General features: G+C 39.3%; 3 protein-coding genes, 1 long non-coding RNA gene and 2 other non-coding genes across 10 annotated transcripts in view; 3 read left to right on the top strand and 3 right to left on the bottom strand.

Annotated features, from left to right (window-relative positions):
- Nucleotides 1-176: 176 nt before the first annotated feature.
- Nucleotides 177-2,825, top strand: gpalpp1 (GPALPP motifs containing 1). The gene is made up of 7 exons (XM_037095583.1): nt 177-420; nt 548-677; nt 757-846; nt 947-1,202; nt 1,301-1,465; nt 1,565-1,666; nt 1,802-2,825. Exons 1-7 carry the CDS (start codon nt 333-335, stop codon nt 2,018-2,020), a joined length of 1,050 nt encoding a protein of 349 aa, XP_036951478.1. The 5' UTR covers nt 177-332; the 3' UTR covers nt 2,021-2,825.
- Nucleotides 2,826-2,917: 92 nt separating this feature from the next.
- Nucleotides 2,918-10,118, top strand: LOC119018138 (general transcription factor IIF subunit 2-like). 2 transcript variants are annotated; one of them, XM_037095584.1, is made up of 9 exons: nt 2,918-3,069; nt 3,629-3,702; nt 3,946-3,970; nt 4,622-4,760; nt 6,335-6,394; nt 7,532-7,613; nt 8,421-8,520; nt 8,863-9,006; nt 9,175-10,118. In XM_037095584.1, the coding sequence occupies exons 1-9, from the start codon at nt 3,004-3,006 to the stop codon at nt 9,295-9,297; spliced, it is 813 nt and encodes a 270-aa protein (XP_036951479.1). In that variant the 5' UTR covers nt 2,918-3,003; the 3' UTR covers nt 9,298-10,118. The 2 variants fall into 2 exon arrangements, with proteins under 2 accessions (XP_036951479.1, XP_036951481.1); XM_037095586.1 differs by lacking the exon at nt 6,335-6,394.
- A 438-nt stretch (nt 10,119-10,556) lies between these two features.
- Nucleotides 10,557-12,885, bottom strand: LOC119018139. The gene is made up of 4 exons (XR_005074658.1): nt 12,730-12,885; nt 11,621-11,828; nt 11,199-11,278; nt 10,557-10,769 (listed from the first exon to the last, which is right to left on the bottom strand). It is a non-coding gene; the product is annotated as an uncharacterized LOC119018139 (long non-coding RNA).
- Nucleotides 11,032-11,164, bottom strand: LOC119018847. The gene has a single exon (XR_005074881.1). It is a non-coding gene; the product is annotated as a small nucleolar RNA SNORA31 (small nucleolar RNA).
- LOC119018839 lies at nt 11,422-11,555 on the bottom strand. Its single transcript, XR_005074874.1, has one exon. It is a non-coding gene; the product is annotated as a small nucleolar RNA SNORA31 (small nucleolar RNA).
- Nucleotides 12,886-14,701: 1,816 nt separating the features above from the next.
- Nucleotides 14,702-16,008, top strand: part of LOC119017906 (protein TANC1-like) — a 40,641-nt gene continuing 39,334 nt past the window's right edge. For all 4 annotated transcript variants that reach the window (XR_005074596.1, XM_037095067.1, XM_037095066.1 and 1 more), the window contains exons 1-2: nt 14,702-14,833; nt 15,065-15,180. Coding sequence is in view for 3 of the 4 variants with exons in the window: in XM_037095067.1 (XP_036950962.1) it covers nt 15,105-15,180 (76 nt within the window). In the remaining variant the exon portion in view is untranslated. The remainder of the gene's footprint in view (nt 14,834-15,064; nt 15,181-16,008) is intronic.

The raw sequence follows: 16,008 nt of genomic DNA, 5'->3' as shown, positions 1-16,008 counted from the left end.
ATATTCACCATTTATAGCGAAAACGATATATAGACTACTCGTTAGCATATGAAACACCAGACATCGTACTCGTGGCTGCATGTCGAAGAGCAGTACACGAGGACAGTCGCTGTAGCAGCTGTCACATAATATTTACTGTGCTTTTATTCTTGCAGCGGGACAGCTTACGTCTGTTGTCAGCGCTGCTAACTTAAGCTAGTTTTATAAAAGATGCTAAAGCCTGTTGTTTACTTCCGGGGTGAAAGTTCGAAAACGTCTGTCGGGTTTCCTCTAGTTTATGGGGCAGTCTTTTTTTTAAATTGCTTTGAGAGCGTGCTTGACTATTTAACATAATGTCGTCCGATAAACTAATCGGACCTGCCTTACCACCGAGGTTCAGACAGGAGGAGAGCGATGAAGACTCTGATAGTGATAACGGGTGTAAGTGTCAGACAAAATACAGTTTACAGTGCAATGTAAATCAACAGTATTAATCTTTTTAATACTAATATTATAGGTTGCTTTTCCCGTGGTGGTTCATGTTCTTCCGTCTCTCAACCTGTTGTAGTCTCGGGCCCTGCTTTGCCTCCCGGTTACAAACGGGGGGAACCGTCGAGCTCCTCGGATCAGAGTGAACCGGAGGTGGCGGTGAAAAGAGCGAAAACAAGGCACACAGATGCGGACAGATCTACAGAAAAGTAGGTTTAATGAAGACTGAAAAAAGGACAGAAATAAACGTCTCAACAAACAAAACAGTAACAGTTCACTTTTGAATAGAGTTGAGAGCACTAAAGAGGAAGAAGATGATGGTTTCTTTGGACCAGCCCTGCCACCAGGATTCAAGAAACAACAGAATTCACCAGAAAGGTGAGCAATCAAATACTATGATGCATCCCAGTAAATTATGATGAGTGTAAATAGTTAGTTTGTTAATCATGGAAGTTGTAACTCCCTGGTGTTCTCTTAGGCCACCTGTACTGGGACCAGCTTTGCCTCCTGGATTTCGCAGAGCAGCACATGAAAACGACGATGATGATGGTGAAGAAGGAGAGGACATCCCAGGGCCTGCCCTACCCCCAGGCTACCAGGCCGAGCCCTCCAGCAGCGAGGGAGAGGATGAGGACCTGATCGGACCCATGCCGTCCGGAGGGCCCGTCCAAGACTCTGTGGCTCTGGACTTCGAGCGCAGAGCACGAAGGATGAAAGAGAAGCTGACAGGAGACGTGAGTCCTTCACTCTTCCTGCTCCTCTTTTGTGCCTTTTTAAAGTTGTCCACTTCTGCTAGCTGAATATGTTCCCTTGTGTATATCTGTGTAAACAGGACACCCCTGAGGTGCTCACCAGAGAAACGTGGATGACCGAGCTCCCACCAGAACTGCAGCACATTGGCTTGGGGGCTCGAACTTTCAAGAAGAAGTCAGGTCCGGAAAACAAGGATCGCTCTATGTGGACAGATACACCAGCAGACAGGGAGCGCAAGATCAGGGTAATCAATTCAAAATGACTAATGTCTATTTACTTAATATTGTCAGTTCTTTTCAGCCATTACTTTCCTGTATTTTATGGATCTTTCTTTGACCAATAGGAACGCCTTGAGGGAAAGAAGAAAGGTGAGGTGGAGAAAGATGATGGCCCACGACTCTCCAGAAAGGAGTTGGAAATGGCAGAGAAAGTGTCAAAATATAATGTAAGTGTCATTACGTTATCTTTTCTTTCTCCTCAATGTCCCAACACATAATTTAAGCCAGATGTAATGTACATTTTAGAAGCCTTCATATTAAACTCAGCTCTAAAACGATCTCTGTCCTCTCCCTGCCACCAGGAGACGAAACGTGCCGAGTCTCTGATGACTTTGCACACAAAGACGATGAAGGAAAAAGCAAAAGAGAAGGCTGACAAACCAGTGGAGAGGAGACCATTCGACCGAGATGAAGACCTGCAAGTGAATCGCTTTGATGAAGCACAGAAGCAGCGGCTGCTGAAGAAATCTCAGGAACTGAACACACGGTTCTCCCACAGCAAGGAGAAGATGTTCCTGTAACACTTGTCAGAATGTCAGAAATGTGTTGCTTCCAGTTACAGTCTGGCTGGGGATATTTTCATTCAGGGGTTGTACAATATGGACTATGTTTGTGTGGATAGTTGTGTTACACAAATGGAGATTTCTTTTCTTTTTGATTGTCTATAAGGTAAGGTAAACTGGACTTAATGTCACTGGCTGGGCAAATGTTTGAGCTTGTATTTTTTCGGGAAGCACTCTCAAGCCTGACGACATAGACGCATATATTCAAATAAATTCAATATTTTTTCCTACATTGGTATGCAGTTTGTCAGGTTATCTTTTGAAAACTGTAAAATTAGCAGTTGAATTTAATTCACTAGATTTTAATCTTGTTGGACTGATGTCGGTTGGCAGTCAGTTTTTGATAAACAGGGTTACTGTTATGCTGGATTGTTCAGTTCTGCATGAGATCATCTCCTTTTTTAATATAGCTCAAGTTCTGAGAAATATTTAACAAGCCTGTGAAAGTACAACCCTTCATTCTTATTCATTAAGCTCTAATATTGTTTTATATATGAGTGGCTTTGTAGAGCGAAACAAAACCTAATTACCCTTCGGCCCACCAAATCAATTAAAAAAAGTATCAGTATCTCAATGTTCAGCCGTGCTAGTGATGTGGCCGTTTATACATTTGTCATTGATTTATTTGTTTTTATTCATCAAACCTTTTACAGTTTGCTGTAAAATGCATTGTTATGCTGCATTATCATGTTCCTTTGCAATCTTTCATGTGTCTGCTTCTGACAGTGTTTTTAAAAAGTTGATTAAACTTTGTTTTTTTTCATATATTTGTTACTGTTTTGCACATACATTCTTGTATAAGAGAGTATTGGTTACATGTTGGCAAGAAACTCAAAGCGCGCAGTTGATATGGACCTTCAGGATCGCCGTACTGTCGTATTTCTTTCACGCATGCGTGTGGCGGTTGTGTTGATAAGCTAGGAGAAGCATCATTTTAAAACATGTCAGAAAAAGGAGAAGTGGATTTAACTGGTGCCAAGCAGAACACGGGCGTGTGGCTTGTAAAGGTGCGTATATGGCCTTTTTGGTAACACCAGTTCATGGGCTATAGGGACAGTTATTCATTTAAACAGCGAAGGCTAATATTAATGTAGCTTAGCATTAGCCTCTACAATGAAAGATGCCTTGCGTTGAGCTAACGTTGGCTAACTTTATGTTAGCTTGACAAGTTAAACTGGTCTTAACTACCCATCGTGTATTTATTATTTATGCACTACACTGCAATTCTTCTATTATTTTAAATGCAGGTAATTCAACCAAAGTAAGCAAAAGGTGGTCAAAGTTAAAGCCTGTTAGCAGGGGAAACGATCGGTGCGCCCTGGAGGGAGATGCACTTTGTATGGAGATATGTTCGGCAACTCAATGGACAGAATAAGTAACTTTGCACAGTCCATCATGTAGCTGACAAAGCATTTTGTAGAGTGAAATACAGTTTTAGTTAACGTCACGTTTTCGCCCAAATTTGAAGAAATGTAATTTATTTGCTCATTATATTTATGTCATAGCCACAATGACTTGTGTGAGAAAGTAGCCCAAGTAAAAATATACCCATGTTTCTTCATGTAGGTGCCCAAATACCTCTCTCAACAATGGGCAAAAGCGACTGGAAGAGGAGAGGTCGGGAAACTCCGAATCTGCAAGTATGTGAAGCAACTGATCATCAATTAAATAGAGGCTAGCCTGCGTAGTTTATGGCATTTTAGTTTAATCTACGTGTTGTCACAGCATTTGAATATACGCTTGGAAGTTGAAGAGGGAAGGGCACATTTTGTGTGTGCTGATTAAAGGCTATGCTAGGAGTGTTTTGTTGTTATACTTGCACTAATACAGTTATTCTCGACAATCAATTGATTCTAATTTTGCTCATCATTTTTATTTCTCAGGAAGGGAAACCAAGGAAAAGCAGAGGTAAGTGATAATGAAAGAAGTTGCTCAGTGAAATGATTGTGTGAAAGTTAATCATATTGTGATTATTTTGACAGATATTGTGACTGCTAAATGATTATTGACTAGTAAGAATGATATCTTTTGCATCACTGATTTAATTCAACTTATCAAAGTATCAAAATCATGAAGATGTGACATTTATTCTGTAAAGCAAGATTTGTTGGCTGGAGCATCTATAGCCCCACAGTACTTAATTATAATCCTTCATTTTATCCTTATCATACATTTGCAGCTACTATTTTATTGGAAATAGCACTTACCTATATTGCAATAATGAAATATTTTATTTAGATTCATTACACACCCCAGGAGATTGTTGGAATTATGCCATGCCTTTTATGATAGCCATTCTTTTGTTATATAAGAATGCCTATTTATAGCTCTGAAAGAAAAAAAAAAAGTGGTCTTAAACATCAGTTTTCTTTTCACATAATTATGTGATAGATTAGGTAGGTTATCTCATCTTTTGTTTCAGAGCATCCACAACAATTGAGTTTATGTGTACCTGTCTGTACCTATATTACTGTACTGGATTTGTGATAATGACAGAATAAGATTAAAATCTGGAAAGGGGCTGAAAAGATTAAATGTAAACGTTGCTGCTCCTTACAGGTGTCTTTCACTTTGAACGAAGAGCTGACTGTGATAGAGGGTATAGAAGATAAGACGGTGTCCGCACCTCGCGAGCACCCCTTCACCATGCAGTCAGTGGGCGGTCAGACGCTGGCGGTCTTCACTGAGAACTCATCAGGTGAGTTGCTGTTTTCATGTGCTGTGTGTCTGATTCCAACACCTCAGCTGCAAGACGAGGTGCTCGTGACAAACCACAAATTCATTTATACGTTTTCTGTGACGTGAAATATCTGTTTGTGTTTGAGCCAAGAGGTAAGTTCTGTGTGGTCAGGTGGCTGAGGCACCCATCCTGCTGCTCTTTGTACCGCTTGCTCTTCGCGCACAGTCTTTTTTTGCCTGCCCTGCTTCTCTCTGTGTGTTGTGAACTCTAAACAGAGTGTGAGGTTGTCCACAGTCCTAACAGAATACATATGAGAAATGTACTGTTCACAGTGGATAAGTGACACTCAGTGGCACACAGAGGAGAGCCGGTCTGTTGGAAATTGTTTTCATCCAGTCTGATCTGTGTTTCTGTCTCTACGTATATGGGAATTTTTGTTTCAGTGTTTGAGCTTCTGTCAGTCATTTCCTTGTGGTTTGACCTTATCGGTCCACTGCCAATCACCTCAGCAGATTGGGCATCTGATCAGGCGCAATGGCCCGATTTGGGATTCTTTTAACATAGAGTAGATCAATATCAACACAAATCTTCACTGAATTTGTTGTTGATTTAATTTTTGCATGTGTTTTCTTCGGTTTGGTTTGAATTTCACCAGCCTTGTCTGCCCTCTGTGATGTAGGTGTTTTGTTGCTATGGGTGCTGGTGAGCTTTTGCTGCTGTCCTTATTTATACGGGACACCGACTTGTGTGTGCGTGTTTTAGGGCTGCACATTTGAATTGTTGTTTTTGCTTGTTTTCTTATTTTTATATGCATTTAAAAGGGATTACTTGACATCGACTCATTCCTTAATGGAGGGCTTGGCCAAGAAGGCAGCTGATAAGAAAAAAAAGTTGTACATAATACAACATCGCAACTAGGCCACAATTGACCAAATACATGATTTGATTTTACTTTTGAGTTTAAGGTTCCAGCTTGATTTCATTTGATCTGATAAAAAATAAAAATCAGCACTGGCACCATTTTTGATTACCAATTAATTTAATTAAAGTTTGTAAAGATCAATAGATCAATTTACATTTTCAGATTTGTTAAACAGATATGCTACATGGTATCAAGTGTGATATAACCACTATAAATGTATTGACTATGTGGCACACGAAGACCATGTGGTCAAAATGTTATGATTTAAAATGGACATTTCATCATTTTATGGGGCTGTAAAACATAAAAACAAATGTAAGATTAAGTCGATGGCAGAGAACAGTTTGAGTTTCTACACCTGCAGAAACCCACCAAGACAAGAATTTCTAATCCTGGTGGGTGTTACGCAGCATGTGTCTAGCAGCGGGACTTTGGCGTTTGTGCAGCCCTCTCTGGTGGGATAGGGCATCTGTGTTCGCTTATTTTAAGGGCATGCTTGCTTTGCTCATACGCACGCGTGTCGTCACATTTTGCCGAGCGGCTCTGTGTGATCAAACGTTTTCGTATGCGACTAAACCCTGGGTGTGGTTCTCACTGTTCGATCCCCTCCTCCCTTCGTCTTCCATCCCCTGTATTTTCATGTTCACCATCCCTCCCTCCCTTCCTGTAGGCCAATCAGAAGAGAGATCTGATGGCACCAGCTCAGGGTCTGGGGCGGGGGCAGGTCCAGGTGAGTCCTCCGTTTCGCCAGCAGGTGACAAAGTTGCACTCTTCAGACATACTGAGTGTCTGTTATTTTTATTAATAAATAGTGTTTGTAGTGCCACAGTAGTAACCCACATACATGCTTTGGAAAATGCGTGTATTGGTATCAAAACTGTGGACACCTTGTGCCCATGCAGCGCCCAGTTTTGACCTGACGCAGCTCACAGGACTTTTCTGTTTTTGAGCACAATTATATCCTTATGGAGCTTCTGCTCCCTTGGCTTGGAGGAGAGTGCTCCCTGCTCGTGGTGGTTGTAATATCAGTCCAGCTGTGACATTGTGTTGGCAAAAATAATTAATATTTGACTGCTCTAAATGTTAGTTTAGATCTACTATACAATACATTAGCAAGCTTCCTCAAAACAACATGTAAATAGGCTGTAATCAAGTGCCACTTTTAAGATTTGCTGATGATTTGGATGTTTGTTTTTTTTCTTTTCTTCTTTTACTTGCTTAGTTTTTACAAAACTAATATGTACAGAATCACTCATTCACATGATTTTCTTTTTGATGGGTGAAACTAATAAAGCTGTTTATGTATCCAAATGCCCAGCAGCCTAAAAAGGGCTTCACATAATGCATATGAAGCAGTCCAAAAGCTTTTTTTTAATGCTATTTGCTAAAATGTTGATGAAATATTTGTTTCATTAAAGAGCTCTATAGAATTTTGCATGAACCTTTTAGTTCTGGCTCAAACATTTTTACTAAAACCTACCATCATTTTCTTGTCCAATAAAGGATAATTGCACTGTACTGGAATGTTTTTGGTAGAAATGCGTTGACTGAACTGGAGTCAATCATGGGAGGAATAGTAGTAATAGTAAACACTCTGTTGTGGAGTTTGAGAAACTGACTCTGGATGGCTCTAACGTCTTAGCGCCCAGGCTCAACTAGTTTCACGTCACTTGGAAAATTAACTGTTTGATTGTATTTTTTTTTTCTCTACAAACTGACTCACTCGTAGTGTATTCTTTCATCACTTCTCTTTTACACACATGCAACAGGTCAACCTTCACTGTCTATGAAGTAAAGATGCACATTAAAATGGCACTGTGACACATGGACTTCATTTGAGATATTAATTAACACCTTTATTTTTCAGATAAAATAGCCTTGGAGGGAGTGGTAGTACAGAGAGCAGAGTGCAGGCCTGCTGTCAGTGAGAGCTACATGAGGCTGAAGAGGTGAGTACTTCCAAAATAGTGTGTCAGGAACCTGAACCTTCAGTCAGTTTGCAATGTTAGACTAATGAACATTGATGATCATTTTAAAGGGAATGGGGCGGCTGTAGCTCAGCGGGTAGAGCAGGTCGACTAGTGAACGGAAGGTCACTGGTTCAAATCCCAGCTCCGGGCAGGGCTGGGCTGCATGTCTAAGTGTCCTCCAGCAAGATACTGAACCCCACATTGCTCACTAGTGAGGGCCCTGCAATGATCTGGCGACTCATCCAGGGAGTACCCTGCCCTCGCCCTGAGACAAGGCTGGGATTGGCTCCAGCAGCAACACCCCGCAACCCCATGGAAAGGGATAAGCGGTTCGGACAATGACATGACATTTTAAAGGGAATTCTGGTATTTTTAATCTTATATTTCAATAAATACAGGCCCCAGAATTTCCCCTTTCATTCTAACTTATTGTGCAAGGAGGTCTGGAATTGTATGTGGATGTACATTACTTATGTCATTGCTTCATGTATGTTGCATGTTTGCTCTTAATCATGTCCACGCATTGGGGTAAACTCGATTAGTTGAAAAATGGAATCCCCTGTATAATACAGTATACATTATAGCCTTTGCTGTGATTTGAATCATTCAAATTACAAAGTCTGACACTTTTAAAATTCTAATTTAAGCTGGGTTAGGGTTAAATTCGTATTACAATTTATTACATCAAACTGGTGTTTCTATTTCTTGTATTTTTTCAGGGTTAGGGTTACTGTACACACTGTCATATTGTTGTTGTCAATTAAAATCATTATCATTTTCCAACAGGTTACAAATTGAAGAGTCCTCCAAGCCAGTCAGGCTCTCACAACAGTTGCAAAGTCCTGTCACTAACAACTACAAACCTGTGGCCAACCATACGTACAATGTAAGAAATAAATCTTATACTGTTTCTTTCATTATTTTTTAGTCACATAGCCAGCACACACAACACAGTTTATTGACACTGGACAAGTATTCTCAGTATAATGAAAAGCCTATGGATATATTTTTGCGAGTTTATGACCAGTTACTACAAATCATGTATTCTTAATATTCCTGTAACATTTACTGCTCATACAAAACTAGAAGAAGAAAAACCCTACTGCATTCTTCAGAAAATGGTCGTCAGTTATAAGCTACATGATGTGCAAAGCCACTGGTACTGTTCTGTAATGTGTAGGTCTCTATGTGATACAGAATCTGTTTTCTGTTTGCTTTTTTGTTGCAGCTTGAGTATGAGAGGAAAAAGAAGGAGGAGGGCAAGAGAGCAAGAGCTGACAAACAGCAGGTGTTGGACATGTTGTTTTCTGCTTTTGAGAAGCACCAGTACTACAACATCAAAGACCTGGTGGATATCACCAAACAGCCTGTGGTAAGACTGGAGGGCAAAATGGGGGCTGTTAATGCCGACTGATTTCAAACAACACCACTGGCCACTATTCAGTGCAGAATATTCTTCGTTAATATAGCTTTCAGTCAAACAGAACGGGAGCTCTGAGAGTTATTAATTTCTTCTAATTTGAATTTTTTCCTCTTCCAGATTTATTTGAAGGAAATCTTGCGTGATATCGGCATTTACAACGTGAAGGGAACACACAAGAACACCTGGGAGCTCAGGCCAGAATACCGACATTACCAGGCCGAGGAAAAGACTGACGAATAGTTTCTCCTAAGGCGGATCCACCACCATTTGTTTTGGCGGTGAAGCCTTCTCAGACCAGGCCTTGGTTGGACCTTGAAGCTCTCTCCTGAATTCTGTACATCAGGTCTCAAAACACACAAGTGTATGTTTAGTTTTACAGGGAGATGTTGTGTGTTTTTACTTTGTATGAAGAAGAAGAGGCACTGGGAAACAAATGGGCTCTTCCTGATGTGGTTTGTCACAGCTCCCGCACTCCCTCCAAGGAAAACCAGCCTGTATTTTGAATTAACTCGGTCAGAGGCAAGGGAGGTAGCACTCTGGTTCTTAGCATAGAAGTATGTTTTAATATGTTTGACAAGTATTTCCAGAAGAAAGGGGCTTTATGTTTAAGTGATGCACCTAAAGACCACAAAGGATTTGACACAGGTAATGGCCCTCACCACTAATTTGATATGTGCAGAGAAAGTTTTTTTTTCTAGATATTTTATAATCTGACATCTGAGTCTGTGATGCTTTTTTTTTTTTAAGAAAACAAAAAAAAACCATATCTGCTCATGTCTCTACTCTTGTCTTGGGAAACAAATTTAGCCAGAATTTATGTTGACAAAACCATTGCTGTCATCCTGTCTTTGCATTTGCCCATTTTCACTGTAAATTTTAATGTCTTATGTAATGTTTCAATAAAAAGAAAATTGAATTTTTACTAGAACAGCATCACAGTACACCTCTGCAGTTGTGTTAATCACAATCAATGAAAACAATGTACTAACCAACAGCTATTACATATTTTTCCTAAAGTTCAGTTTTTATTTGAATGAAATTCTGAGTTTACATTGTTCTAATCTGACTTGGCATTCGTTTTTAAATTGGCTATCAATGACAATGCATAAACACTTGAATTTGCTAAATGCCTCAAACCTCTGTTCACTATTGAAATCTACTGTTCAGAGCAGAGAGCATTTGATACCACAGAATAAAATTCTGATTAATCTGCCAATATTCTTGCAATGATCCCTCATTTGCAGTTTGCCACTTGTGCCAAATGTCATGTAAGGACATTTTTCACTTTAAACTGTCTAAAATGATAGTGCACTGACAAGAGTTCAGCAGATCTGACAATATGCCAAACAGGCCTATCTTAGTCAGGTCCATTTAAAGTATGGAAGAGTAGCTGAAAGTACAGTTTGCTCACTCTGCTTATGTTGACTGCAAGACTGCCATGCATTGATTCAAGACCAACATTATGCAAAAAGATAGAATAAATTCACAACTGCATCAGATGGAGTTTAAAGGTTTGTTTAAAATATGTTACATGTGTAGCATAAGGAACTGTACAACTGTGCAGACAGATTTAAAAAAAAAAAAAATGATTGCCAGTGATCAGATATGGCAAACTGAATGCAAATGTTGGAGTTTGGTTTGGCATCAGGGGAAGAGAAGATGTTCCACTTGTCCAGATCTCCATCAGGGCTTTACATTGTCTCACTTATTTGCTGCAAGAAAATGGAAAAAACTATTAAGGATGCACCATAGCATATGAATCACAAAAACAGTAATTCTGCAACAAGCAGTTTAGCCTCCAGATCATAAGATAACTTGTAAATGTCAAAATGCTTTAATAAGCTGCTTGCGCTATTTACGTCATTCATGCACTGTTTTTGATGCAAGAGAAGGAATACATTTAAAAATTTTGTGGGTGATGAAAAAAAAAAAAATCTCCACAGGTCACACTAGAAATGTGATCTGGGAAAGCCTGCATGTATTCCTCAATTCAATCTGTACTGCTATAGAATTCAGCAGTCAGAAAGCGCGAGGAAAGCTTAGTTTAGCATCTCTATGCAAACCCAAAAGCCAATAATGCTCGCTTTAGGTCTATCAGTGGATGCAAGTTCACTACAACCAAAGACATTTCATGTGCTCACCTTTAAAAGGTGAAGTTCTGACCACAAGATCTGCTGCAGTATCAATTCCAGGTTTATCTCCACACACTTGAACCTTCAGACTGGAAAATGGGAAGGAAAAAAAAATAAAATTACATTAACTTTACAGTATGGCATCTGTGATGTATGCACCAATTAAAGGATTTAAAAACTAAAAAATATTTCAGATTTATTGGAAATTACATGTTTTTAGACATTATTTTGGATTTATCCTCCCCGATTCAATCTGAGACGCCATAGAAGAGGCGGGCAGAAAGCGCAGGGACATTTAATGTTGCATCTGAAATAGTAAAACCCAGGATATCTCACACCAGAGAGCCCAGGCTGTCAAAGATGCAGCTATTGATCGAGGTTAGTCAAACCTTATACCCAAGCATACGACTTTACATAAAAACTTTACATACATTTTTTGCACAGGACTTGATGCAGCTGGTCGCAGTCCTCTTGCAGGAGCTCCTTTCTTGGGTCCATTTTTCCAGTAATTATACTGCCATGGCAGCCTGTCACGTTACATCAGCACCATCATCTGACACTTCATGTCAGAACGGGTACACAGCCATCATCCTCCTCCTCCATCTGTCTCATACGGGTGTCCAGCACATGCCATCTGATCTAATAGGAAAAAGTGCAAGAGAAAAGCCATTAATTGCCAGAGAAACAGATATATGTATATGCTGCAGCCACACAGTGCGCTTTTAAAGTAAAGTTTATCAAGCCAAATCTGCATTTCCGACACAGAATAGAAGTACACACTGAAGTAAAAATAAATACATCACAGCTATTGGGCGAAGTGATAGCAGTTTAGCATCTGTGCAGAAAATTAAGTGGTTAATCTGCCATCACATGGGTGAATTATTATACTTTATTCAATCAGGAAGTCACATCGAGCTGCAAGTCTCATTAAGTGAGAACCGAGTACAGGTTAAAAAGACTGAATGAAAATAGTAATTAAGAAAAAGATATGCGCACACACACGTATACACAGATTAAAACCTTAATATTAGAAATACTACGAACATGGTATGCTACGCTACGTCAATGAACGCATTGAAATGATAAATAAGTGAATCCATCTTTGACGTTAGCTTGTTTTAGGCTGAGTTGTTAACGCAATATGAAAACTATGATAGTTAAGTTAACACATTAGTTAGCACACGTTAGTTAGCACTTGCTACAAAACTCATGTTAGCATTACCGTTAGCTAGCTACATGATATGCTAGCAACGAGGCATTGCTGACTCTCGTGTGCCTGCTGGATATGCGCGCCCCTTCCCAGAAAATGCCCTTCGGTACCGGGCCATAGCTCGTCGTCGTCAATTTAACTTCGCTGATTTTATCATTACGAGGGCTAACTTTGCTGTGGTATCCTCGAAAAGTGAACTATGAAACTGATTCACACGGTGATTTTAAAAATGGCACCAACACGTGGCAACAGCTTGAGATTTTAAACTCAAAATTCAAACGCCCCTGTTAACTTGTCTTCTCTTAACAATATGCGACGTTATATACTTACAACAGAGCTCGCCAGTATTGATGACTGGACTGCTGATATCGTTTTGCATGGTTTAATGAAGACGGTTTTCTGAGCCTTTGCTTCCACTGAGAGCAGAGCTAGTGAAAGGGCTGGTGAGAAGAAGCCTCCTGTTTAAATAGGTTATGGCTCATTTCCGCCCCCTTGAGGACGGAGACGGAACTTTACATTGTCGCCCCCTGGTGTTCACAGGTGGACATGTCTGGTGATGTTCAAAGTGTCAACACCAGGGAAATAAGAATTATTACACAAGAGAGCATCAATTAACAATAGTAATTATAAAAGAATAAAAAACAAACAAACAAGCACAACTTCAAAGATATTTACACAAAAGATATTTACATTAATTGTAAGTGTAAGTGCACTGGATTAAACCTTTCCCTAAGTAAAACCACTGTCATATCCAGGATTCACTTTATCTTTAAACAGGCTGCGTTGCGATCAAATTTGGCTTAGGTTGTCTTTTTGGTCATGCTGATATTTTCACAAAGAGTCAGAATCTGAACCTTTGTAAGAGTCAATCATGTGTAGACATTCAATATTTTTCCAAAGATACCAATGTTGCACACAGTTCTGGTAACGATTTACAGGAGGACAAACAGAAATTGACATACATCTAAAAGTAAAGACAATAAAGCAACTATAAACATAAACATGTAACTATGATGTGGGATACAAGTAAAATGGAAAGAAACACAAACACAACAAACAGCGTCAGTATACAAAGTAAACAGTAAAAATAGTTGAAGGCAGAGTGCAAAGCGTTTTTTTTTTTTTTTAAAAAAGAAACATTTAACTTTTGATTTTTTTAAAATTCTTTTTCTGTATCAATGCATATTGCATACATTTTGGCAAAGTTGTTTCTTGTTTGTTTTATTTATACCTGAGCTCATATTATGTGGTCCTGGATGAGTTCTTACAATGTTTACTATTTTTCATTAGATAGGGCATTTTACCTGCATGTTGGCCCTCAGTCCAGGTGCATGCTATTTCCATTGTGTCCTATAGGGGGCTTTGATAATAAATGATAATAAACCTTTATTTATATAGTACCTGTCAAAACAGAGTTTGCTAAGTGCTTTGACAATCAATTAAATTAGGAAACACAGGAAGACTATAACAGAACAAACGTCCAAAAGTCAAGTCAAACATAAGGAAGTCCAGTGGAAGGAGTTAAAACAAGAGGGCAGAACAGAAAGTGTAAAAACACACAAAGTCAAAATGGGTCATTACAAGTAAAAGGAATGCTGTTGATAGACAAAATCACAGAGAAGGAAGAGAGAGAAGAAAATACATTAATAAATCATTAAAAAAATAGAAATATTTAAAGGAATAAAGACAATAAAGAAGAGAAGAGAGACCACATTTAGTACCAAAAAACTTCCATGTCAAAAACTGCCGTAAAAATACTATTTATCAAGTATATGGAAAACAACCATTATTTGTTTTGTTGTTTTTGTTGTTTTTTGGTTATTCAACTAAACAGAGTGGCATCATGTAAAAAAAAACAAAAACTTTTATGTAAAGGGTTGAAATCCCGAGAGCTAATGAATATTTATTAATAATTGTCAGTACTGATATTGGTTGAATGTTATATTAATATATAGTCTTCTGACATAGAAAATGTTTTCTTCTGCATGTTGTCTGAGTATAATTATTATTTTTTTAAATCATCAGTTGCTCGAGGATTAAATATGCTGCAGTCAATTTCAGCAAATGTTATGTAAAGTAGTCAACAAGGGTTCAACACAGACTATTTATTTATTTATTTATTTATTTATTTATCAGGTAATTAGGCCCGTTATTCGCGGTGTTGTGGCATAAAGAAGTTCAAAAGAAAAAGTAGCCCACACTTGCAGGTCAGAGGAAGGCAGCGCGTGGAGATCAACATCCAATGTGGAACATATGGCAAAACGCGCGCGGGCCCGAGGCGCGCGCCCGCCTCCTCCTCCAGCCCTGCGTGAGTTGACTGAGGAGCTGCAGCACTTCTTAATTGGACTCCATCGAGTTTCAATGGTTCCTCCTCCATCAGCTTCCTGTGGATTTATGTGACGACACGCAGGCTTCAAAGGAGACTCGAGAGCAGGTAACTTCAAGCCCCATCGTGGCTGTTATGTGTGATGTGATTAGCCTTTTAGGTGATGCTTAATTTAAAGAAATGACTTTATTATTATTGTTATTATTATTAATCATTCTCTCAAAACCCATCAATTCATTCTGGTTTAACCCAGCAGCTGAATCAAGAACTAACAGGGGGTGGGGGACTTAATGATGCCTGAAATAATGTGTTCCTAATTCAAATTAACATTTTGCTCAGTCTTCCACAGGCGGTAGATAGTGAAAGCAGCAGCCCAGCTATGTTCAGGGCAGTGTTTGGAAACAAGAAAGAGGGAGGAGGAAAACGAGGAGATAAGAAGAGCCACAGGCACCAAGGTAAGAGGAAAAAAACTACCTGTGTGACAAAACTGTGGGATGTCAACACAGCAATGAGCCAATATTGCACCTGTGGGCTGGCATCCTAATGACATTTATTCCAGTTTTTATCATGTGGATGCTTTCTTTTTGTGCGTGTCTCTGATCACAGTGATGTATATACAGCGGCTCTTGCATTATTTGATGGCAATATTCAGGTTCTCTCCTCTCCCGTGATTTAAGTAGAGCCATTTCAATTAGCCTAATTCATCAGCCTGTTCTGTCCTTCACACAGTGTCCCGCTGCTTGCGTTTAAAGTGTGTCAGGAGAAGTTAGAGTGGGTTAGGCAAACATCCTGACCTACTAAAAAAAAAAAAAAAAAAAAACATACTGAATTTCACAAGAATCTATGAGTGGGCGACAACTAAATGAGAGGAGTCTGCACCCTCATTATGAATGTGTTAGATCTGTTGTGCACAAACTGAACGTTTTCGTTGTCACATTGTCAGTGAACAGTGAACAAAAACTGAACATTTTGCTGTTCAGATAAAGCAAAGCTGTTTGCATTCCTCGTAAGGGAGGAACTTGACAACTTGCTGCAGCACAGAGGAGATTTCAGACTGCGCAGTGGAGATAGATGAACATGAGTGGAGCTCAGTATTAGAGCAACCATGTTGCCCATTAATATTTGATAATTTGCTGCTCTGGGAAGCAAGAACGGAGAGGATGATAGAGAACTGTGTCAGTCTCATTAAAGTGATATAGTGTGTTTACAGGATGGCTCTGATCATTAGCAAAGAGATATCACATCTCCTCATAAGCTTATCGTGAAAGGTTTCAAGGCAATGG

This window comes from Acanthopagrus latus, chromosome 4, assembly GCF_904848185.1.
Source record: "Acanthopagrus latus isolate v.2019 chromosome 4, fAcaLat1.1, whole genome shotgun sequence".
In the NCBI taxonomy this organism is placed as follows: Eukaryota; Metazoa; Chordata; class Actinopteri; order Spariformes; family Sparidae; genus Acanthopagrus; species Acanthopagrus latus.
Note: the sequence above shows the minus strand (reverse complement) of the source record. Positions and strands in the feature narration are given on the sequence as shown.